The 15,388-nt window shown below is 40.9% G+C and overlaps 1 protein-coding gene across 3 annotated transcripts in view; it reads left to right on the forward strand.

The window, feature by feature from the left end:
• Tnrc6b (trinucleotide repeat containing adaptor 6B) overlaps positions 1–15,388 on the forward strand; it is a 285,060-nt gene that overhangs the window by 200,104 nt on the left and 69,568 nt on the right. For all 3 annotated transcript variants that reach the window (XM_045151729.1, XM_045151731.1, XM_045151730.1), the window contains one exon: positions 8,205–8,226. In XM_045151729.1, the coding sequence (XP_045007664.1) occupies positions 8,205–8,226 (22 nt within the window). The remainder of the gene's footprint in view (positions 1–8,204; positions 8,227–15,388) is intronic.

Below are 15,388 nucleotides of genomic sequence, written 5' to 3' on the forward strand. Positions count from 1 at the left end.
TTCACGATGTAGCCTCAGGGTGGCCTCAAACTCTCAGCGATCCTCCTACCTCTGCCTCCCGAGTGCTGGGATTAAAGGCGTGAGCCACCATGCCCAGCTTTTTTTTTTTTTTTTTAACTTTATTCTAAAGTATACATACTGGGACTGGAGAGATGGCTCAACGGTTAAGGTGCTGCCTGCAAAGCCTAATGACCTAGGTTTGATTCCCCAGTACCCATGTAAAGCCAGATGCCCAAAGTGGCACATAAATCTGGAGTTTGCAGTGGCTAGAGGCCCTGACACACCCATTCATTCATTCATTTTCATTCTCTCTCTCTCCTTGCAAATAAATAAAATATATAGGGCTGGAGAAATGGCTAAGCGGTTAAGGCACTTGCCTGCAAAGCCAAAGGACCTAGGTTCAGTTCCCCAGTACCCATGTAAAGCCAGATGCACAAGGTGGTGCATGCATCTGGAGTTCATTTGCAATGGAGTTCATTTGCAATGGCTAGAGGCCCTGGCGTGTTCCTTCTCTCTCTCTCTCTCTCTCCCCCTCTCTCCTGTCTTTCAAATAATTGATTAATTAAATATTAAAAAATATAAAGCAGAGCCAGGCACGGTAGCACACGTCTTTAATCCCAGCACTCAGGAGGCAGAAGTAGGAGAATCGCCTTGAGACTACGTAGTGAATTCTAGGTCATCCTGGACTAGTGTGAGACCCTACCTGGAAAAACCAAAATACATAGATAAAGTATAAATACTGCCTTTGTTAACCTCCATTTTCTTTAGCAAGTTTATAGACTACTTTTCAAAATCTGCAAGAGTGGACCCTAGTGTTGTTTTGACCCTCTCAGAGCTAGCACTGGTGTTTGGAGGAATTTGCTTTTTGATGCTTCTTTCTATAAACTATTCTCCAAAATAATCTAGAGGGCCAGACATGATAACACATGAGATGCTAAGGCAGAAGGATGGCTAGTTTGAAGCCAGTATGAGCTATGTAGTGTGCCCTTGACTCAAAAACTAACAAAAGAAAGCCAGATGTGGTAGCACATGCCTTTAACCCCAGCACTTAGGAGGCCATGAGTTCGAGAACACCCTGAGACTACATGGTGAATTTCAGGTCAGCCTGGGCTAGAATAAGACCCTCCCTCGAAAGAGAGAGAGATGCTAAGGGATAAAGAAAGCATTGCATGGCTTTGAGGAATTTGCTCAAAAATAAAAGAGGTACTAAATGAAAACACAAAGTACTAACAGTTGGCAGGTCTCAGTTGAAATGTTTGTGTGATGGAACTGTTGGAAACAGTAATTAGAATGTTAGCAGTAGTAGCCAGTACCACCTTTTGCTTCAGAACATCTCCCCTCGCTGGGCATGGTGATGCATGCCTTTAATCCCAGCACTTGGGAGGCAGAGGTAGGAGGGTTGCTGTGATTTCAAGGCTGGCCTGAGACTACATAGTGAATTCCAGCTCAGCTTGGACTAGAGTCAGACCCTACCTCAAAAGAACAGCAACAACAAAATCCCCTCTCATCCTCACACCCAGCACACATCTGGTCTTTTACCCACCTGACTGTTCCTAAGTAACCTGTAATGTGGAGCTCTGGCTCAGCATGATTGCCACAGTGCCTTTTGGGGAGACAAGAGATTTTGCTTCCAGTTCCTGCAGTGGCTGCTGGGAGAACTTGGGATGTGGAGCCTTACTACAGGAAGGCTTGAGGGTCCCTTCTCTGGTGCTACTTACTGAAGCTAAGTTTAGGGAGGTAGATACCATGAAAAGCTTGCAAGGAATTCTTCACGTAGACTAGTAAAGATAGACATAATATAATGTATAAAGGCACCACAAATTTTTCAAGCTTCTTTGATATGGCAATCCTTACAATTTTTGTGTTTTTTGTTTGTTTGTTTTTGTTTTTCAGGTAGAGTCTCACTCTAGCCCAGGCTGGTCTCAAACTCAGTGCACTCCTCCTCCTACTGCCTCCCGAGTGCCGGATTAAAGGCGTGTTCTACTATACCTGGCTAATTTCAATTTTGGAAGTATTTTATATATATCATTTATGAGGACAGCATAAGAAAAATCTTAAAAATATGAAAATATTTCCTGAATTGAATTGAGAATAACCCTGTCATATTAAACATTTGGATAGAATTTGTTCTTTATGGCTTAAGTCAAAGGAACATTCATTATTATTTGGTTCTGTAACCGAATGTTGTACAATTTAAGATTTTGTCAGCTTTTAATGTTTCTGCTAATAGTGGTGTGTTCCTCATCACATTTTAATACTGTCATGGTTTGTGTGTGTGTGCACGCATGCATGCACTTGTACAGTACACATCTGTGTGCAGATTTTCATATCCCATGTACATGCCTGCAGAGGCCAGAGGAGGGTATGAGTTCCTTCTACTGCTCTCCTTCACCCTTCCATGATACAGAGTCTCCCTCTGAACCTGGAGCTCACCACCTTTCAGCTAAACTGGCTGACCAGAAAGGCCCAGCTATCCTCCTGTGTCCAGCCCCCCACAAGTGCAGGGGTTAGCCAGCTTCTTATGTGGGTGCTGGGTATGGAACTCAGATCCTCAAGCTGTGCACTAAGCACACTTAACCTAGTAAGCCCTCTCCCCGCGCCCCACTAATGTGTTGTTTTTTTTAGTTTAACCTATTAGAATTGCCTAAGTTTCTAGAACTTGAATAAAAAAAGCCAAAGGAGATAAGGAGCCAGGCATGATGGTAGTGTATACCTGCAATCCTGCTACTTTGAAAGTGGAGTTTAAGGTCATCCTTGGCTACATAGCATGGTCTGTGTCAGCTGGACTACATGAAATTTTGTCTCAAAAACAGGCCAAGCAGATGTAGGGGGCAGCCAGATAACAACCCAGAGGGTTTTTGTACTTTGTTTTTGATGCACTGCCCCTTCCTTGTACTTGAGGGAGGGGATATGCAGGTAGTGGTAGTGGGATTTCGGTACGATTACCCTGTGGTTTCTGAGCTCTTGTCTTGGACTCACCTAAAAAATTTTTGTTTGTTTGTTTTGTTTTCCTTCAAGGCACTTACACATTTCATATGCCAGAGTGGTAGAGATACCAAGTTTGGTAACTCAGTGGGTAGGCAGGATACTAAATATCTTTAGTAAAGACTCTTGACCAGATTACAAATAGAGTGATTGTTCAAACAGCAGACATTCTTTCTTCATTTTTTTTATTTTTAATTTTTTTATGGAGGAAGTGATATTTATTGAAGTTTACAGATCCAGGGAAATTACCATAATGGCAGAAGAAGCTGGCCCACTTTCACAGGCCCAAGCAGAGAAAGAGAACCCACAAGGTAAATACCAAAAGCCACACCATACAGCACACTTCAGGAACTCCAGGCAGAACTCAGGCACATTACATATTTTCAGACTGGAATTCCAAATCCACCACCACACCTTAGGGCCGCATCCTGAGATCTACCCAGTGACACTTCCTACAGCCAGGTGGCTGCAAAACAAAACTACAGACTGTAATAAAATCCTGAATATATTGGGGGTCATACATTTAAACTCCCACATTCTGCCCCTGGCTCCCTCTATCTTCATTTTTAACATAAATACTGTTTTATACACTAAAAATACCTATGTCTAGAAGTGATAAATATGCATTTGCATTGTAGATTCCATAATTTTTAAAAAAACTTAAAATAAAGAATAGGGCTGGAGAAATGGCTTAGTGGTTAAGGCACTAGCCTGCAAAGCCAAAGGACCAAGGTTTGATTCACCAGAACCCATATAAGCCAGATGCAAAAGGTGGCACATGCATCTGGAGTTTGTTTGCAGTAGCTGGAGGCCCTGGTGTGTCCATTCTCTCACTCTTTGCCTCTTTTTCAAATAAATAAATTAATTAATTAAATATTTTAAAAAGGAGGATGATGCATTGGAGAATGAATTAGAATTATTTATGCAAGATACATCATTTATGAAGCTGGACAGTCCACTCCATGTGCTTGCATCTGCACTGAGAACTGGGGAAGGAGCTGGAAAGATGGCTTAGCAGTTAAAGGCACTTGCTTACAAAGCCTCCCAACCCAGGTTCAATTTCCCAGCACCCACCTAAAGCAGATACAAAGTGATGACATAGATCCAGTGTGCCTATGACAATGGTAGGTGGAGCTAGGAGAATACAAAGTTAAAAGGCCAGGTAGTGTGACTTTCCTTTGCAGTCTGGCAGTTTGTTTGCAATGGCACGAGAACCTGTCTTCAAGAATGCAGCAAAGACACCTTAGAGTTTTCCTCTGACCTGCACTGTGGCATGCATGCCCCCTCACACACAAATATACATTAAAAGCAAACTGATTAGAAGTGATAACAAAAAGAACAGTCATTGTGAAATTTTGAAGTGGTTAGTTATGACCAATAAAAATTCAATCATGTTTGCCCGCATGAAGGTGTGTGCCAGTGATCCCAGCACTAGAGAGCTGGTGGCAAGGTGATCAGGAGCTCTCTGACAGATGAGACGCATCTCAAGAAATCAAAACATTGGGCTGGAGAGATGGTTTAGCAGTTAAGGTACTTGCCTGTGAAGCCTAAGGACCCAGGTTCAATTCTCCAGTACCCACATAAGCCAAATGCATAAAGTGGTGCACATGGATCTGGAGTTCATTTGCAATGGCCAGAGGCCCTGGCATGCCCATTCTCTGTATCTGTCTCTGTCTGTCTGTCTGTCTGTCTCTCTAATAAGTAAATAAATGAATGATTGAATAAATAATAAAAGATTTTTTAAAAAAGAAATCCAAACAAGCCAGGCATGGTGGTGCACACCTTTAATCCCAGCACACAGGAGGCAGAGGTAGGAGGAGTGCCATGAATTTGAAGCCACCCTGAGAGTGCATAGTTAATTCCAGGTCAGCCTAGGCTGCAACGAGACCCTCCCTACCTTGTAAAAACAAGAACAAGAAAGAAAAAAAAAATCAAAACAGTCAATTTTGTTCAAAAACATTCTAGATTAGCTGACAGAATCTAGACTGACACAGGGTGGCACCTGGTCTTTGACAGCATTTTATTATACTGAGCCATTGTGTAATTTCAGAATCAAATCCCAACTTAGGCATTTTAAGGAACATGCACAAAGCATATCATGTGACTGACTTAGTGGTTTCCAGCATTATTATAAAGACAGCTATGAGGCAAAAAATGTGCTATAGCGGAAATGGTAGAGAAGGTGCCAGAGCCTCTTTGGTGTGCTCATTCAATCAATAAACATTTGTTGTACCTCTTCATAATGCTTCCATATCCTCTTAGTGTCATTGTTGCTTTATAGCTGTCTCTTTGAGTCTTTGAGTCCCTTAGGTCCAGTGTAAAGTTATTGAAGTCTCTTTTTCATACATGTATGCCAGCCACTATAGCAGTGCCCACAAAAAAATGCTCATTTAGGGAGGGAGGGAATTAACATGGGATATTGTTTATAATTATGGAAGTTGACAATAAAAAACATAAAATTAAATTAAAAATATTTTAAATGCCCATTTAGTAAGTAAATGATAAGAACGTGAGGGTGGACTGGGGTGTGACTGTTGTAGAGTGCTCTGGGTTCAGCCTCTGGCAGGAGGGGCAGGGCTGAATGAATGATGGCAACACAATCTTACTAAAGCATTGACTTATTTAAAGCTAAAATTACTTCCACACAGAAATAGAACACAAGCCCTTTCTACTATATTCAGTGGTTGCTGCAGTTTGCTCCTTCTAGAGAAGTCCCTGAGTAAACCACGTTAGATTTCCATTCATGAGTAAGGTGTAAAGAAGGACTCCATTCATCCATTGGCCGACACTGCAAAAGAAGCATTGTGTAATGTTGGCAGGACACAGACTCTCACTGGCCAGCTTTTCACCATCTGGGGACTATCTTTTTTAATAGCACCCACATTATAAAACATGTTTGACATTATTTGGGTTTGTTGCTTTCAACTGGAGAAGGCATTGACTTCATAATGTATCATCTTCAAAATGACATTCTAAGAAAGTCACAATGAAATTGGAATGTGGATCAAGTCCATTCATCTTTGGATAATTGGTTACAGAAAAATGCACAAGGAATTTTCAGTAGGATTGAGCTCTAATTAGTACTAGAAAACAGGTTCATTTTAAGACTGTATGTTACAAATTCAACATAGTAGAATTAGCCTGTCCTTTAATGCAAAAACATAAGAAGCATTCCAGGAGGTCCTAAGAATGGACTATTTAGCTCAGGTCAGGCTCATATTCTCACACTGTGCTGGGGTCTTATCAAGGTGGGCTGGTTAGCTACAGGGAACTTCATGACCATGTTTTTGCAACTCCTCCCCCATAGCAATATCCAGGATGGTTACCAGCAATAAATGGTCAAATTACCTTTTTTTGTAAGAATATTGTGACATTCATTTTTAATGATTTTAGTTACAAAAGTCAAATAACCAATGTAAAAGTCCTTTACAAGAGTAACAGTTATGGAAAGTGGGTCAAAAGTCACTTGTGATCTTTTTCTTCTTTTTTTTTTTGGAGGTAGGGTTTCACTCTAGTCCAGGCTGACCTGGAATTCACTATATAATCTCAGGTGGCTTTAAAGTCATGATGATCCTTCTACCTCTGCCTCCTGATTGCTGAGATTAAAGGCATACACCACCATGCCCGTCTACCCATGATTTTAATAATGGAATGTGATTGGCTAGAATTTTAGATTATATCCCAAGGAGTTTATAATAAACTGGCTCCTTTTGTTTGTCCCTCTTAGCAGGATCAGAAGCAGTTCCCACGTGGCAGCTATGTTTCATTTCCAAACTCCGAAAACCTATTATTATATTCAGCCATTAATCATTTTAGGTTAACTACTTATATAGCATCTTAGTACAATGTTAAGAAATCCTCTTAAGCCAGGCATGGTGGCACATGCCTTTAATCCCGGCACTCAGGAGGCAGAGGTAGAAGGATTGCCATGAGTACAAGGCCACCCTGAAACTATATAGCTAATTCCAGGTCAGCATAGGCTAGAGCAAGACTACTTCTAACCCTCCCCGCCCCCCCCCCCCAAAAAAATCAAATAAAGAAATACTCTTGGACTGAGTGATTAAGGTGCTTGTGTGCAAAGCCAAAGGACCCAGGTTCGATTCCCCAGGACCCATGTAAACAAGATGCACAAGGTGGTACATGTGTCTGGAATTCCTTTGCAATGGCTGAAAGCCCTGGTGTGCCCATCCTCCCTCCCTCCCTCCCCCCCCCCTTCTCTTTCTCACAAATGAATAAAAATTTTAAAAATACTTTTAACAAAACACTTTTAAAACTTTAAAATTTGCATAATCCAGTCTGGCTACTATACTTGATGCTATTTTCTATAAACTTTGACTGTCTGATATAATCCTTACCAAAACCATGACATGAGATGTATTCTATTCTGATAAATGGGCAGCTGAGAGCACACAGCCAGCAGTGGCAAGGCTTGGTTTTGACTCCTTCTTTGCAGCTATAATTTTTGTTGCCTCTCATAATGATTCCCTGAGACTTTACCTTTTAGTCTTCAGCTCAGGAGGATTTGTTCATACCAAGGAGAAGCTTTTTGTACCTATGGCTAATTTAGTTTCTGGGCCATATCCATTTGATTTGCTGTACTCGTAGTAATCAAAGTGGCTAACAACATTCCCAGTACAGGGGCTGCATCATTTAATGAGTGGAGTGAAGAAAAGTATAGGAGCCAAGGAGATGGTTCAGTGGGTAAAGTGCTTGCCATATAAGCATGAAGATTTGAGGTTAGATCCAACACCCATGTAAAAATGCCAGGCATAGTGATGCACTCTTGTAATCCCAGTATGGGAGAGGTGGAGAAAGGAGAGCCCCTGGGATTTGCTGACTAGTTTGTCTAGCTGAATTGATGAGTTCTGTGTTCAATGAGAGACTATTCCAGAAAAAGGTGTAAAGTGGTTGAAGAAGACACTCTGTTTCAAACTCTGTGCTTCACAGGCACACACACGCATACTCACAGTACCACACACACAAGAAAAAATAAGTTATTTTAGATTCTTCTCAGTGCTGATCATGTAAGCTGTAACTGGATATTCAACAATAATGTCTAGAAAGATGTCTGAAATGGCTCTTCTTTTCTGTTTTACCTAAGCCTATGTATGATGTATTCCAACAGCTTGAATTACTGAGTTATTAGAATTAAAGTAGTCTTATACAACCTTAAATTAAAAAAATCAAGTCTTAATTACCTTTATCTGTTTATTTTTCAGGTCACGGAACAAAAAACCAAAGGTAAGGTTTTTTTCCCCTCCTTTGTGTTTCTATTTCACACTGTTGCTGACTCAGCTTGCAATCTACTTAAAAGAAAGTAGGTATAGAGTAATTATGATGGGTGCTTGCAGGCACTGAAGAGTCATAATGACAAATTCAAAGCACTTGGAGTCTTGTTTCTAGTTGACTTTATAGTCTTTAGGAAGCAATTTGTTTTAAAAGTATGTGAAGCATGATTTTGAACCAAACTTTTTTTAAGACTTAGTAGAACAGTAACAAAATACCAGCTCCTAAGTTCAGATGGAAACTGCAAGAGAGTAGTTAACTGCCTTGTGATCTGTGGGATTCATGGAGTCTGAAAATGGAATACCGCATGTAGGATGTGCCCGACCTTCTGAGCTAGAACCTGGGAGATGCTTTTTAAAAAGATCACAAATTTCTTCTTTTTTCTTTTTTTTTTTTAAATTTATTTATTTGATAGTGACAGACAGAGAGAAAGAGGCAGAATGAGAGAGAGAGAGAGAGAATGGGCATGCCAGGGCTTCCAGCCACTGCAAATGAACTCCAGATGCATGCCCCCCCTTGTGCATCTGGCTAACGTGGGTCCTGTGGAATCGAGCCTTGAACCGGGGTCCTTAGGCTTCACAGGCAAGCGCTTAACCTCTAAGCCATCTCTCCAGCCCGAAAGATAACAAATTTTGAGTAGACTAATTCTGCTAGAAAATGCTGTATTGTGTTGCTAACATACATTCTTTTCAGTCCTTCCTATCTTACTGGTTTTGATTATATAATTTTGTCTGCTAATGATCACTTTTGGTTAGAACTCCTTAAGAAAAGGAGACTTAACTCCTTAAGATTGTTGGCCTCTTAAATATGTGGTTCCCAATTAGGCATGCATTAGAGTTGTCAAAACGCACAAGTGTAGGCTTTTGCCAGACCTTCATAGGCTGTGGCCCTGGCAGATGTACTTTGAAAAACTCATCAAGTGACCCCAATACATAAGCACTATGGCCTTGGGTGAAGCAAATGGATCATGACTTCACTTAGTGAAGGATAACGGTAATGGAGATGGTGAAGCTTGGTGCTTTGCTTTAGTTTGGTTTTGTGATGACCGGGCCAAAGCTTGTCACCCAGTGTTAGAGGACTAATAAAGGTAGTCTGTCTTAGGTGTCTTAGGAAGCTAAAGTCTAAAGACAGCTTTCTTAAGAAACTTAATTATGTAAAATGAAATGATAAATAAACATTAATATATTTCTAAGAATCAGAAGTATTTAAAGAATAGTGTAGGCCTACCAGGCATGGTGGTGCATGCTTTTAATCCCAGCACTCAGGAGGCAGAGGCAGGAGGATTGCTGTGAGTTAGAGGTCAGCCTGGGCTACAGTAAGACCCTACCTCAAAAACAACAAACAAACAAACAAAAACAGAATACTGTAGCTCAGGACACTGTGGTGTATTTGGAAATAAACAGAAAAGACTGGAGAGATGTCTCAGCAGTTAAAGGTGCTTGGTTGCAAAGCTAATGGCCTGGGTTCAATTCTTAGTGCCCATGTAAAGCCAGACATAAAAAGTGGTGTGTGCATCTGGAGTTCATTTGCAGTGGCCAGAGGCCCTGGAGCACCCATTCATTCTGTCTCTCATACATATACATATATGAAAATAAATAGAAAAATAGTTGTTAAATTATCTTGGTTGGAGGGCATAGTATCCCCCCTGTGTACTCAGCCAGTTCCTGGCCCTCAGATGAGCTTCTCATAGAAGTGTACTGTGCACGGACGGACTTGGGCACTTCAATGAGGGTATTCGTCCCCCTTTCTTCCCTTCTTTCCCCTCTTTCTTTCTCTTTCTCCTCCCTCCCTCCCCCCCCCCCTCGGTTTCTTGAGACAGGGTATTACTTTGTAACCCTGTCTTGCCTCATGAATAGATTAGGCTAGCCCTGGCCTTAAACTTGTAACGGTCCTCCTGTGTGTCTTGCCTCCTGAATGTGCACCACTTTTGACCTATTTCTAGGACTTTTTGATTTATGGGAACATCAAGTGAGAAAATTTGTCTTTTTCTGGACAACCCAGGCCTTGTGGTTGCAGGGATGTGGTGGTGTGGTGGTGGTTGGGTTCCAATGCCTGGCCACGTCTAATGCTCAAAAGCCAAGTTCTGGTTGTACTCTGTGATCAATGACATTTGTATTGGAAAACTGAAATTCCAGATGGCTTTCTTTTCTGTTAAAGGTCTTACACAGGTAACTCTTTCTTCTGCCAACATCTAAAATATCAAAAAAAAAAAAAAAAAAAAAACTTGATAGGCTTTTCTTCCTACTCACTCTTGTATTTTCCTTCTACTCAGGGTCATCTGCTTGTTTTCCCATCTCCAGATTGTTCTGTTCCCCAACCACAATAAAGGCAGATAACCCTAAGTGCTTAAGTTTCCAAGGGATGTAATTGCTAGCACTAGGGAGAAGACAAAGTGAAAGGAAAAATTATCTCTGAGGCATGTTAGACTCTTAGGTAGAGAGGAAGCCCTGACCATTTTTATAGCTGCCTCATCCTTATTGGGTAGTGCCCATCTTGTTGTTCTTCTCTTCCCTCAGCTGACATTTCTGAGACCTGTTCTTCTCAAAGATGGTATCTTCCTCGAGCAATCCTCCTTTAACTCTGAATCTACCTCTGTTTCTCCAGGAGACCCTATAAGAAAAAAAGAAAAGACTGTGTGGGTGCCAAGTGTTGGGTTGTACAAAGGATTGAAGTAAGATTTTTCTATATTTCCAAGAGTTATATTCTTCATGTATTTTCTATCATAAAATCTGTAGTGAGAATTCTGGAGAATAGGGCCAGCAGGGACTTCAGGTGGAGGTTGTGCGAGGACATGCTTCATTGCTAGCTACTCAGGTGATAGAAGAAAAACTCTTCAAGCAGAAATTGGGCCCTTATTTGTGGATATTAGAAGCAAAAGAGTTGAAGAAGTTGATGTAACAAGTATGATTTAACTAGGGGAAATTTAACAGGCAGGAATGATAGGGTTAGGACTAAAAAGCCCAGTTACATATGCTATAATGGGGAAATATGGATGTAGCAACTCAGCCTTGATAAAAGGGTGCTTGCTATGGGTGGTGATGGCCTAAATGAGAGTTAAAAAACAAAACAAACAAAAAACAACAAACATGAGCCTTGGGCACCTGAGCCAAGAGATTCAGAACCATTTCAGTGAGAACTATGCAGCTTTCACTGTACCCTGGGGGTTAGAAAACTCATAATAGGCAAAGAACTTACATCAAGATCAGGGCATTATGTGGGTGATTTATCTGGTGAAGCCTGATCATTGGATATCAGGGTGTCTAGCTGAGAAAGTTCCTGTTGGCTCAGGTGAAGTGTGGTTGGCAGAGAAACCAAGCCCCTTTACTTTTGATCAAGCCATATTCAGATCCTAGATTGCCTCCTGATGTTATAACAGCTCCAACTGTAAGGCTTACCAAGCATATGCTTTTGTAGAAAGAATAGCAGTTCTGTGGTTAAGTGTTAGTTCAGTGACCAGCAGAGCAAGTACTCCCATACCAGGCGAACCACCCCACAGACCATATCTGTTTCCACTAATGTAGGACTCCATTGTCCCTCACAGAGCAAGAGTTTACAGTTGCCTACTCCACAGTTCCCTGCTATAAAAGCATTAATTCCTGCAATTTAGCCAGTTCAGTTCATTATAATCCATAAATAATAATGTCCAATAACTTTCTTATTACTGTTAATATGGTACCACAAAATAGAGCCAATGAGTGGTCGAAGACAAAGATGACTGTAAGCTACTTTTGTTTTGGTTTTGGTTTTGGTTTTTTGAGGTAGGGGCTCGCTCTGGTGCTGACCTGGAATTCACTATGTAGTCTCAGGGTGACCTTGAACTCTTGGTGATCCTCTTGCCTCTGCCTCCTGAGCGCTGGGATTAAAAGCTTGCACTACCACACCCAGCTTTAAGCTACTTTTGATACATACTTGGTCTTGATTCCATTGTACTAACCCATCGTCCTGGATGTTTTCAAGTTGTATTTTAGAAAGCAGTATTTAATGAGTAAGTCAAGTTGCTATGCTTTTCAATGAAAGTGTTCTCTTTCTATCTTTTATTAGTAGTAGTAGTAGTATTTTGTGGTAATGTTTTCAAGGTAGGGTCTTACTGTAGCCCAGGCTGAGCTAGAATTCACTACGTAGTCTCAGGTTGGCCGCAAACTCAGAGCGATCCTCCTACCTTCCAAGTGCTGGGATTGAAGGCGTGCACCACCATGCCCAGCTCAATTTTCTTTTTTTATGCAAAATAGTTGACTTTATCGACTTGACAAAAAAAAAAAAAACTAACATGACTTCAAAGTGCATTAACATAGATATTGTATCCAAAAGGGAATTGCAGCTTTGTTGTGAGTACCACAGTGTACAGAGTATGGGGACCAACCTCCATGGCCCATGCACAGTATGGGCCAGGTTGGTCAAAGAGTTTATCATCTCAGACAGGTTTAAGCACCTAGGGCTGTTTAGCTCCCAGGAGTAAGGCTTCCTACCTGAGGAATTCAGATAACTATCTTCAGAGATGTAAAGGCTCTAGTGCCTGGTATTGAATATAAACAAGAAGTATCTATGTGTGGTTTTTTCAGTGAGCTTTATTTTGACCCCAAAATTTTACCAGTGGTGAGTCAAAAGACTTAGGGGAAATCTTCCAGCTCAGTGAGTCAGTTAAATGTTTTGAGATATTATGGCTCAAACTGTAATTTACAACTATTACTGCATTCCACTGGTACTTCCCAGTCATATATCTGAGATTACAGTCATTGTAGTATATGGACTACAAGTCCTTCTGAGCTTTTCCAAAAGGCATATTATAGTGAGTGCATGGTGGGGTTGGGATAACCTTGATTCCAACTTGTTAACATTGAAAAGGTATCAGTTAAATCATTTATATACAACCTGCAGCATGGATTACGTTTTTGTATTTGACTAGGTAGGGAGTTACGTATTTAGAACCTCTAAGACAGTGAATGAATGGTGAGGTATTACAAAATGTGTTCAGATGAATAAGTACAAAAATGCCAGGGGCCGGCCTAGGAGACTGTGAGGGCAGATCCTGGTTAGGAACAGTGAGGATAAAGAGGAAAGAAGTGGAGAGCAACTTCAGTGCAGCTTCATGTTGGTAGTTAATGGTGTATGTGTTGTGCACAGACAGACTGGGTCTTATACGCCTGCCAGGACACTAGCTAGGTGATGACTTCATTGTGCTGGGAGATGGTGGGGTTCAGAGCTAGGAAAGAAATGTTAGGGGGAAAGGAGGGTGGATGAAAAATATTTACACAAGTGATAGCTAAGATTCAGCAAAGTGTTAAAGAAACTAAATGTGAGAAGTGGATAGGCCACTGGTATCTGGGAGGGAACCCAGGGCCTTGAATGCGCAAAGCATGTGCTCTACAACTAAGCTATAATTATTCTAAGGTATACCTCTATAGTCCCTGGAATATTTTTGTTTTTGTTTTGTTTGTTTTTGGTTTTTGGTGAGACAGGATTTTGCTAGACTACCCAGGTAGACCTCACATTGAAATCCTCTTTCCTCAGTTTCCTAAATAGCTGGCATTATAGATGTGTACTGCTGTACCAGGCTTGATTTTTTAAAAAATATTTTAATTTATTTTTGTAATGGGGGAGAGGGAGAATAAATAAATGAATTGGGCACACCGAGGCCTCCAGCCACTGCATGTGCCACTTTATGCATCTGGTTTTACATGGGTACTGGGAAATTGAACCCAGGTCATTAGGCTTTGCAGGCAAGCTTCTTAACCACTGGGTTATCTTTCTAGCCCAGATATTTTTAGTTTTCAATGTAGGCTGACCTGGAATTCACTATGTTAGTCTCAGGGTGGCCTTGAAACTCATGGCAATCCTCCTATCTCAGTCTTCCGAGTGCTAGGATTAAAAGCATGTGCCAGCACCCCAGCCAGATTTTTTTTTTTTTTTTTTGGTTTTTTGAGGTAGGGTCTCACCCTAGCCTAGACTGACCTGGAATTCACTATGGAGTCTCAGGGTGGCCTCACGGCAATCCTCCTACCTCCACCTCCCAAGTGCTGGGATTAAAGGTGTGCGCCACCATGCCCAGCTTTTTTTTTTTTTCAAATTTTTATTAGCATTTTCCATGATTATAAGAAAATATCCCATGTTAATTCCCTCCCCTCCCACTTTCTCCTTTGAAATTCCATTCTCCATCATATTACCTCCCCATCACAATCATTATACTTACATATATACAGTATCAACCTATTAAGTACCCTCCTCCCTTCCTTTCTCTTCCCTTTATTTTTTTTTTAAAGGCAATAACTCATGCTTGTAATCTCAGCTCTTGGAAGCTGAGGTAGGAGGATGCCATGAGTTGGAGGTCAACTTGGGGTATAAGAGAACTTGTCATAAAAACAAACAAGAAGTTTATTTTTAGAAATATTTATGCTACAACCTAGAGATCATTAACACTCAGAACTCTGTGTTCTACTGTCATCTGACATCTTAGAGCATTTTGAGATTCATTAATTCTGATTTACATACTTAATATTTCTTTGAGAGAGACAAACACAGACAAATAGAGAGAATGGATGCACCAGGGCCTCCAGCCACTGCAGATGAACTCTAGACACATGTGACACCTTATGTATCTAGCTTACATGGATTCTGGGGAATCGAGCCTTAACTGCTGAGCCATCTCTTCAGCCCTAATTCTGATTTCTTAAGTTTGAACTTGGAGAATCTAGAAAAATGGAGCTGTTTTTGCCCAACAGCTGCTTCATCTCTAGTAAGTGTCAAGAATTTTGATTATGTTTTAAGTGTTTACAGTTCTTTAATTCATAAAAGTGTAATAAAGAAAAAAGTAAGGATCTAGTTAGGCCCTCCAGCTTCTGAATCACATGGCCTACTAGCTTTTTTTTTCTGAGTTCTGGGGGTTTTGAACTCCTGAACTCCTATGATAGCACCAGGTAGAGGTAAAGTAATTGTGTTATATTCCCATACTTATATTCCCAAATCTTAATTGATTTCATCATTGACCATTTACTCTGTCTCTGATATGATGGAGACAGGATGCCCTGAGGACATTGTACACTAGGTATACATGATACACCAGATCTTTTGGTTGAAATGGTGCTGTTGGGACTATGAGGTTAGTCAAACCAGAGTTATACTC

Source organism: Jaculus jaculus, chromosome 6, assembly GCF_020740685.1.
Source record: "Jaculus jaculus isolate mJacJac1 chromosome 6, mJacJac1.mat.Y.cur, whole genome shotgun sequence".
In the NCBI taxonomy this organism is placed as follows: Eukaryota; Metazoa; Chordata; class Mammalia; order Rodentia; family Dipodidae; genus Jaculus; species Jaculus jaculus.